This window comes from Mytilus trossulus, unplaced genomic scaffold (genome assembly GCF_036588685.1).
Source record: "Mytilus trossulus isolate FHL-02 unplaced genomic scaffold, PNRI_Mtr1.1.1.hap1 h1tg000244l__unscaffolded, whole genome shotgun sequence".
Taxonomy (NCBI): Eukaryota; Metazoa; Mollusca; class Bivalvia; order Mytilida; family Mytilidae; genus Mytilus; species Mytilus trossulus.
In genome coordinates, this window is record NW_026963317.1 from 2,881,846 (window position 1) to 2,892,324 (window position 10,479).

At 34.0% G+C, this 10,479-nt stretch overlaps 1 protein-coding gene across 1 annotated transcript; it reads right to left on the reverse strand.

Moving 5' to 3' along the window:
• Positions 1–1,210: 1,210 nt before the first annotated feature.
• Positions 1,211–9,148, reverse strand: LOC134701448 (D-aminoacyl-tRNA deacylase 2-like). The gene is made up of 3 exons (XM_063562605.1): positions 8,949–9,148; positions 2,596–2,665; positions 1,211–1,657 (listed from the first exon to the last, which is right to left on the reverse strand). The coding sequence occupies exons 1-3, from the start codon at positions 9,060–9,062 to the stop codon at positions 1,344–1,346; spliced, it is 498 nt and encodes a 165-aa protein (XP_063418675.1). The 5' UTR covers positions 9,063–9,148; the 3' UTR covers positions 1,211–1,343.
• Between the last annotated feature and the right edge of the window lie 1,331 nt (positions 9,149–10,479).

The window sequence follows — 10,479 nt, forward strand, 5'->3', positions numbered from 1 at the left end:
TAAAATTCTATTCTAATCACCATTGAAAAAAATTCCACTGACACTTCAGTATGATTTTTAGCTCACCTGACCTGAAAGGTCAAGTGAGCTTTTCTCATCACTTGGCGTCCGTCGTCCGTAAACTTTTACAAAAATCTTCTCCTCTGAAACTACTGGGCCAAATTTTACCAAACTTGGCCACAATCATCCTTGGGGTATCTAGTTTAAAAAATGTGTCCGGTGACCTGGCCATCCAAACAAGATGGCCGCCATGGCTAAAAATAGAACACAGGGGTAAAATGTATATTTTGGCTTATATCTTTGAAACCAAAACATTTAGAGCAAATCTGACATGGGGTAAAATTGTAAATCAGGCTCAGATGAATCGGACAACCCGTTGTTAGGTTGCTGCCCCTGAATTGGTTATTTTAAGGAAATTTTGCAGTTTTTGGTTATTATCTTGAATACTATTATAGATAGAGATAAACTGTAAACAGCAATAATGTTCAGCAAAGTAAAACCTACAAATAAGTCAACATGACCAAAATTGTCAGTCAACCCCTTAAGGAGTTATTGCCCTTTAAAGTCAATTTTTAACAAATTTTCGTCAGTTTTTGTAACTTGTACAAAAATCTTCTTCTCTGAAACTACATGGCCAAATTAAACCAAACTTGGTGATTATAACCATTGTGGTATATAGTTTGAAAAATGTGTACGATGACACCGCCTACCAAACAAAATGGCCGACATGGCTAAAATTAGAACATAGTGGTAAAGTGCAGTTTTTGATTTATATCTTTAAAACTAAGACATTGACAACTCGTTATTGGGTTGCTGCCCTAAAATTGGTAATTTTAAGGAAATTTTGCAGTTTTTGGTTATTATCTTGAATACTATTGTAGATAGAGATAAACTGTAAACAGCAATTTTGTTCAGCAAAGTAGGATCTACAAATAAGTCAACATGATAAAAATTGTAAGAGTACCCCTTAAGGAGTTATTGCCCTTTATAGTCAATTTTGAACAAATTTTCGTCATTTTTGTAACTTGTACAAAAAAATCTTCTTTTCTAAAACCATGGGCCATATTAAACTAAACGTGGCCACAATCATCACTATGGTATCTATTTAACAAAAAGTGTCTAATGACCCCACCTACCAACCAAGATGGCCGACATCAGTAAATACAGTAACAGGTGAGCGACACAGGCTCTTGAGAGCCTCTAGTTTTCTTATTCCATGAAAATTAATGTTAAATTCAAATGTTCAATCAAAATTCTACAGAGAATATGTTGCTAATTTGTTTTTGTTTCAGCATCTATCATAAATATTCGACTATGCATATATATTCAATTCAAAAGAATAATTAGAATTCGATCATGTGAGTATATGGTCCATTGGTGTCTGTTCTAAACACTTGTCTGTTTCCATATGTACCACTTTGTACAGACACATTGGGATTGTTTTGTTTAACTATGTCATTACATGATTGCACAAATTCATCGTACAGTTTTTTGCCTTCCTCTTTGTCAATGTTTTTATGATACTGCATCAACTTTCCCTTCAGTGAACCTCCTAGTGTTGCTTGTGGTACAATCAACACATCTCCTGGAAGTTCTAGTATGGATACTAATTTCCCTTCATCATTTGCACTAAGTCTGGTATTTAATGCTGCTTTAACTGAAATTATTATCAGACAAATGCATAATCTAGTATCTGTTCTAAAAATATCAATGACGTAATTGTTAAAAATATTTTTTTATATTTAAGTTATCTTCCTTTGTCCATAATTGTAGTTGCTTGAGATTTAAATACACTTTTTAAATAAATGGTCCACACTACGTAAGGACTTTATAACTATAATCTAATGATAGTACCCCGGGCCGGCGACAACCTTATAATTGTGTACAATGTAAAAATCTCAGTCAACACCTTCTGCAAAGAAAGGTAGACATCATGCATAGTAACAACGGTTGTGCAACATGTGCAATACTCAACAAGTAACACATCAATAAAATACTTTTACTTCAATGATCTTCACTTTCAAAAAGAGTCCTCAGTATAGGTAAAATTCAGACCAAAGAAGTATGCTATTGACCTTTTATTTTTACTTCCATGCATCATCAGACTAAGACCGACGTATTTTTATTTTTAAAGCATGTGTATGCCTAATTGCACTCTCTAATTTCAACTGTACCATTACATGTTATTCATGAATAAACGAAAGTTTCATATAGACGATGACAGGCAAGGCTGAGGGATGGGCCTCATAATATATGGCTGTGCATCAAAGATTTGTATAGTAAGAAGGTCTTGCTATACAAATCCTTGTGTGCATTAATAAAATATATGGGAAACTTTAAGTGTGACCATGTATGAACAAACTCTAAATATGAATATGTTTTTAATAGTCAAATTTACCTAAGAAATCTACCTGTCTCTACTTTAATCATTTTATATTACAACGACAAAACTCTTTGAAATAAAGTCGACAAAGCCATGATAGTCTCGTATATTTTTTTTCTGTTTCTGGTACACTATGTACATTTAGAGAATTCTATTTTTCAGGTTTTTCCACAGCATGTCAACCATTTTTTATGCTAAATGATTATATTTACCCATTTTGGACACTGTGTCGGATGTTGAACCTTTCAGGAAGCATATATACACTATCAAACCTCTTCCAATCTAACGAAATAATAAATAAAAAAATTACAAGGTATTAAAACTAGAGGCTCTATACAGGCCTGTGAGGCTCACCTATGTATATATATGTGCATATTCATCAAAGAGCACTCTCCAACATTGCAAACGAGATTAGAATTCATGAAAAAAAATCTATTTTGATCTTGTATCGCTGATCATTTGGCTGTTTAGTTTCTCTCCACTTTTTTAGTTTTCACTCAAAATCCGAAAAAGGATAAAATAAAAATCATCAGTTATGGACAATCACTCTGATAAAGAGTGACGGTATACTAGCTATTTATATATATGTATCTGTAAAACTTGACTTGTTAGTAGAAATTACATTGCTGACTGATAAAAAAAAAATGTGATTCAAGATATGTTTTTTTAACGTAAAAGTCAAAATGCAAAAAAAAAAAAAGTAAAAGCAAAAATCGCCGATAGGGAGTTGTTGGACGATCACCCTCCATATTGTAGATCTTGCCTAGCTGATAGGGGTAACCGGTGGCCATGTGTTCTAAGTAGTTCTACTACTGTAATAACTAGCCAGTCAACACTGAGGTTGTAAGTTCAAATCCGCTCGTGCAGTGCACCCGACTCCATCTTAATTGACTAGGATTATCAGTTTTCCTATCGAAGGTAAGTGGTTTTCTCCGGGCACTCCGGTAGCCCAAAAGTGGCGCTTATCCACCAACAATCAACCTTAAATTCTTGGCTATAGCTACTGAGGACTTTATTGACTGAAAAAAATAAGGCTCCCATAATTCGATTTTATTTTTTATTCCTTGAGTGTAGATTCCAATATGGGCAGCATTTCCGTGATACAGATTTCCCCTTGATTTAAATTGAATCACACATGAAACGGTTTTTTTTAGACACAAGTGACAACTATATATATAAATACCCTTGACGTACAAAATGTATAATCAGTATATGTCAGGTTGTCAATGCAGCTATTAAAGGTTGACTAGAACTTTTCGTATGGAATATCGGTCTCATTTACTAGTATTACCTTAAGTATGGCATAAATTTATTACTTTAAAACACAGGCACTTCAAAAAATATAAGAAATCAAATTCTGAGACAAGTGCCTGTGCTTTAAAATAACAATCAGAGCTTGTGTACAGGCTGCGTAATACAGATTTTTTTGTACATTGAATAGATTGACAAGATAGAGATATTTATAGCAGAATTTGGAATACAAGACGATACATCAGCCAACAAAATTCATTATGATATCGTTTTAAATGAAGAGTATTTATTGCATGTCAAGTCCATTAATTTACAGTTCCTCTACAACAGCATCTGTTTTACTTCATGATCCCCATCAAAATTTTGACACAATTTCATTTTGCCACTGCCACCCACCCCCTTTTTCAGGTACTTTATTTATGAAACAAATTTTATATAGTTGTTATAACATTAACGATACCAATTTTCCTGCACCAGATGCGCATTTCGACAATACATGCCTCTTCAGTGATGCTCGTGGCCAAAATATTTGAAATCCAAACGGCTTATATAAAAGATGAAGAGCTATAATCCAAAAGGTCTAAAAAGTATATCCCAATCTGTTAAAGGAATCAGAGCTTTGCATGAAGGAGATACATTCGTTAATTTATAATAATTTTCTAACATTTTGAAACAGCAAATTTTAATAACACAAAAAATTCCGTATTTTCATGCCAGTACCTAGTCCGAGATTATTCTGACGTCCAACGGCTGTTTCGCCAGACAAGATGGGGCCGTAATTTCGGACTAGCCAGTCTGCCCGAGGTAATGCCTATTGGGCTGGTGATAACCTCGGGGACTAACAGTCCACCAGCAGAGGCATCGACCCAGTTATGTTACCTGTCTGAGACTGGGAATTTCAAAGATTTAATCCAACTTAGTTTATTATCACACTTTCTGCAGGAACGAAAACAAAAATCAAACTCCTATTTGTTTTTCTAAATATATCCCAGACTGATGCCAAACCTTAAAACTTTTTCAACTGCACAGACGAGAAATACTTTGGTGAAAACACAGCCATGTATACTGTCCATTTGTAACATAAGGTATTGGATCCGCTCGCTGGTCGATCATTTTATGAAACTGAAAACATGCAAAAGGGGTATAAACCAAAAGACAATGTTCAACCCATTGGTACATGAGAATTTTGCTATTGTCCAAATTTTATTACTTTTTTAAGCAGTGTTTTTGCTTTTCTTATTTTGCTGTGGTCCTTTAATATTGACAGAGTGTATATCGGTCATCCCGAAAATGTGATTTCGAACCCTGCACGTGACAGGTGCGTTCGACTGTTACTGGTAATTTCCTCCTCTCTCAGGAGCACTCCCAAAGGGATACATCAATGTATAACTTTATTGCGTAAACCCCTGAGGGTTTACGCAGTATATATTGGACGAGTGATGTAGTCTTTCGGAACACCGGATGTTATTCGGAACACTTCTGTTCTTTCTATGACCACCTTTCAAATACATGCGCAAAAGCTATGACCACCTTTCAAATGCATGCGCAATAGCTTACTAATCTGTTGAATATGCATTAGCATCTTAAGTTGCTATAGAGATATTTTACGTATGATCTGAAATTTATTATGATATAATATTTTCTTGCACACGATTACAAGCTGCTCATATTAACCTACATGCGTAGTATTTTAATTAGTCAAACGATGTAACCAGCTGTGTTTAGATATGAGATAAGATTTCATGTAAACAATGCGCTTTATATTCTGAACGAGAATAATTAAAAATAAAATCTTTAGAAAGAGTTTTAGTAGCATTTTATTTTATATTTTACGTTTAGTGAAGATGTACATGTTGTAAAAAGCAAGCTATTTATTTTTTTATACTGAAATTAAAGGGAAGTCTTTCTTGCATATGATTAAATTACAGTTATTTTTTTTTGGTTAAATATTGCAACTTTAATAAAAAAAAATGGTTATTAAAAATAAAATTAAATAGATATTGAATATGAAAAAATTAAATATTTTGAACTATAACAATTAAAAATAAAATCTTTAAAAAAAGTATTAGCACTTTTTGAAATTTTACGTCTAGGATAGACCAAGGACATGGCAATATCATCATAAACACGTGCCTCAAATAGGTGTCAAAACGAGGATTTTAAAAAAAAATCGTTTATTGAAAATAACGTTAAAATTAATTATGAAAGTTATGTCCGTATTTATTTTCATTAATTTTGCAAATTTAAAGTTATTTTCTTTGTTTAAATATTGCAACATTATTTACTTTTTTTTAAAACAAGAAGGTCACATAATAACCTCTGAATCCTTTTTGTCATTAAAATGCGACTGATAAGTATAGATATTCAATATGAAGGGGGAAAGAATAACCGTTACTGAAATCTAAATCTAAATTTATTTTTAAAAAAAATACACATTTGACCATGCAGATGTTAGAAATGATACTTCAAGCAATGCAACAACGAATTAAATGTGCCACTTGAATTACGACTGATAACCTAAAAATGAATCATGCATACATTTTTAGCAGACTTAACCAGGTCGGCGATAAGATATCGAATATAAAAAAAGAAGATATGGTTTGGTGTCAATGAGACAACTATCTACAAGAAACCAAAATAACACAGAAATACAAACTACTGGTCACCGTACGGCCTTCAACAACAGGCAAAGCACGTACCGCATAGTCGGCTATAAAAGTCCCCGAATTGACAATGTAAAACAATCAGTCAAAAACGAAAATTAACAAAGTCCGTATCATCGTATGCGTAACTTAGTTGCTCACCAGAGGAACGCTACGCAAGCGTTTAAACCCGCGTTCCATAAGTTTGAAGTACGTCGAAATACAAAGGTATACGCTTGGTGAACGCTTTTACTTCAGGAAAATTTTAATTGAACATAAAAAAGTTCATTCAGCTCAAGCGTTTGTCAAGCGTATACCTATAAACTGCACACACATAATATAAACGCTACACGAGCGTTGAAAACGCTACAGATACGTTTGAGACACGTTAAGAGCACATTGCATACAAAAATACTCGTCGCCTTAAAGCTTTTATTCAGGAGAAGAAGTCCGATACGGGTGAAACTTCATCAAACCTACAGAAGATATTACACCCTCTCCAACCATGCAACATGGTACTAGACATAGAAGTACAGGAACTACTCCCATTAGTTTCAGCTGTACAAGATCTACAAAAATATCCCGCCTGCCTTAAAGGTGCATAGGATCGACCATGGTACAGCACTAATGATACAAGTACCAACCAGAGATACAATGACGTGGTAGTAAGTCTTTAAAGGCCACCGAGTGGCCTCCAAAAATGGAAAAAAAAACTTTTAGTCGGCTATTAAATGCCCCGACCATTAAGATTTAAAAACAAAAATCAAACAAAACTAAACTAAACAGCCTTATTGATAACAAAATAATTTACGAAAAAAACTTGACCGACATGAATTATGAACAACAGCCACTGTACTACATGTTCCTGGCTTTAGAATGGACATTGGCACATAAACAATGTGGTGGCCATAAACCCAACCCTCCCAAATGGACCAAACCTTAAGAACAACACATCGCAAGAAAAAACTGTAAAATATCAGTTGCAATTCGCGTTCCTCAAAAGATGGGTACGGTGCACAATAATCACTTACCTAAAAACAATAGACACAAATCACTGAAATAATCGCACTTTCCGAAAGCTATTTCAAAGCTAGTATACATGTATAGACGAACCAGTGGACAAAGACGGACTGGTAAATATGTAAACAGACGGGCGAATGTGACAGACTTATTGACAAACATTCACATATATAGACAGACCTGCAGTTGGGAATGTAGAAAGACTAGGTGAAACGCTTAGGTACGCTTTACGCACACCCAATACACGCTTTAAGCTCGTTGTGCACACGATACAGATATGATTGACAGGTTGAATGCATCAAAATTACTAGCGTATTGGTAGCGTGCATGATTTTTTTTACCACGGCCGACGTACGTCGGATCTATACGTTGATATGTGAAGCCGGTATTACAAAAGTAATATAAGACAATACATCTTTATTAAACAATTATCTAACATATATATAATGCCAAACAAGCATTTGGGTTTACGATTGCATTTCTTTTTTTAAAGAAAGCAACTTGTTTCCTCTATTTATAGAGATTTGGTGTACATGAAATATATAAATTACAAAATTACAAAAAAAAACAACAAAGAATTAAAGTCACTGTTTAAAGTTAATATGAGAAAAAATTAGCACTGTTTATAATATCGATAACGGACACATCTTCTACCGATTGTAGAAATCTCTGCAGATTTTTTCAACGTGACGAACACAAGTCTTAGAGAAAAAAGTTAATTCATCATTTTCTAATTCATATGACGTATTGCAAGAGAGAATTGTTGTTGTGAATTCATATACCGAAAGACTGTCCATAAAAACACTGAACTGAATGGGATTTTGCTAATAATGTCTTACCATAAATCATCTCTTTTGTCTTGAATAAAATCACAGGATACTAGTAAGTGTTCAACGATATTCAGGAAGAACTTTCCAAATCGAATCTTAATTTCTATGATTGTTTAGTTCCTGCCAAAATTCTATTTTAATTTGGTTTCTTCTGGCACTCCGAGTTCCTCAATCAATAAACTAAAAGAGTGACCGCAACACGGAAAGCCAATTAATAGTGCTAACGGCAGTAATCATTCAATCATATATATTCATATAATATATAGTGCAACGTTTCATGTCACGGGTTGTACTAGTCCAAATAATTATGACGTCTGGCAAGGTTATTTTATTATTTTTCTGCGACAGGAAGGCGTCCCAGAAAAAAATTAAAATAGCCTTGCCAGACGTCATAATTATTTGGACTAGGGTTGTACAAAACTTCCTTGTAACCACAGGAAATTTATAATTCTTCCATACCTTAACCAAAAAATAAAATAACAAAAATACCGAACTTCGAGAAAATTGAAAACGAAAAGTCCATAAACAAATGGTAAAATCAAAGGCAAAAACACATCAAACTAATGGATAACAACTGTCACATTCCCGCATGACTTGGTATTAAATATTAATTTTATTTGTATATGTAGGTAAAAAAAATCAGAGACAATGATGCTTATAACAACACTGTCAATTAAGCACCAAACAGCTTGTACTAAGCTTTCAAACTAGACTAAATCATAGCAAAGCACTGAGTTTAAACGGTCCGGCGTACTGGAACAATGTTGAAACTATAAAAAAAAACAAAAACAATTATAGTAAGCCTAATCTTATTTGGCTCACCTCAACAAACTGTGCTTCTTCTGTGTCGGATTTTGGTTGAACTTGAAGTCGTGCTGACAAGCATTGTTGCAGTACAATTCTGGCTTTTCTGTCCTCAGACTTTTCAATACTCATTTCGCGATAAGACGGTTTGGGATTTGCGAAATTATGGAACTTGCGGTACAATTTGACTTTCAGTACACAAATAAGCGAAAACCCCATTTGAATGTACACCCGTGAACTTTTCGGCTAATCTAATATTCAACAGAAGTCAAGATAAGAACGTTAAGCGATGTGTTTGATATCTTTAAATACTGAAATCGGAAAAAATAATATCGGAGCTGAATATTTAATTTTGGTATCCAAAATGTCTGCGCCCATGGGACACGATCGGTCACGACCAAAGCCAAAAGAAGACGACGAGGAAGAAGATCCAGTGGACAAGATGCTTACGAAAACTGGATGCAAAGAATTACATTATCTTGTACAGGTAACTCATAACTTTTACAGTTATGAAATTGGCGCTAAGTTTACTAATCTTAACTTCGTATGTTTTGTTTATGTAACAGGTGTTACCAAACCCCAACATTTAATTTAAATAAAGCTACACTGCGATGTACTGGTTATGTATATAATAGTGTATGCGATGTACTAAGAAAATATGTTTTGTGCTGTCCCTCTTTTTGTTTTCCACTTAAGATTATTACCACGATCAAACAATCGTTAACAACTTGTTTACTGTCAACGGTTTCTGCTCAACTTCCAAGCAAGAACTGAAGCTCCTAAACTCGGCAATCAATTAAGTTAAACGCAGGACTTCGGGAATGTCCGTAGAGCTGACAACCTTGCTTCGGAAGTTGGGTTTCTGCTATGTATAGAAAACAAATATCTCTGAGTGTTCAATTCATGATTTTGCTCTCACCATGCTTAATTTTTTAGACATGCTCTCATCGAGTTAGTCATTAGTTCAATCATAGAAATATTATATTCAATTTATCAGAAACGTACAAACACATGAAACTTAATTATCTTAGAAACTCTGGTTCAGATACTGTCTTTTTGTCAAATTTTTTAAATCTCAGTGTAAGCTTGACAAAGATATTGATATTTGAAATATATATTAAAAAACACTTTAAAGTATACACATAGATATAGGAAGATGTGGTGTGAGTGCCAATGAGACAACTCTCCATCCAAATAACAATTTAAAAAGTAAACCGTTATAGGTTAAAGTACGGCCTTCAACACGGAGCCTTGGCTCACACCGAACAACAAGCTATAAAGGGCCCCAAAATTACTAGTGTAAAACCATTCAAACGGGAAAACCAACGGTCTAATCTATATAAAACATACACATTTATGTTGACAACTACGACGATTTAATCGTTTAAAAAAAAAAGAAAGGGGCAAGTCATTCCGGTTTCCTAAAAGACTTCAAAGTAATTAAAATTCAAGGTTTATTTTATGTATTTCAATGATATACTTACAGGATTGTATGGGAGAACATAATGATTGGAGGAAATGTCAAAAAGAGGTCACAGAATTCAGGAAA

Excerpts from the sequence above, each read along its gene's own strand:
- LOC134701448 (XM_063562605.1), bottom strand. The coding sequence starts at position 9,062 with ATGAGTATTGAAAAGTCTGAGGACAGAAAAGCCAGAATTGTACTGCAA. Across the intron at positions 2,666-8,948 it reads AAGAAGCACAGTTTGTTGAG|ATTGGAAGAGGTTTGATAGT; the intron begins GTGAGCCAAATA and ends TTATTTCGTTAG. Across the intron at positions 1,658-2,595 it reads CGACACAGTGTCCAAAATGG|TTAAAGCAGCATTAAATACC; the intron begins GTAAATATAATC and ends TAATAATTTCAG.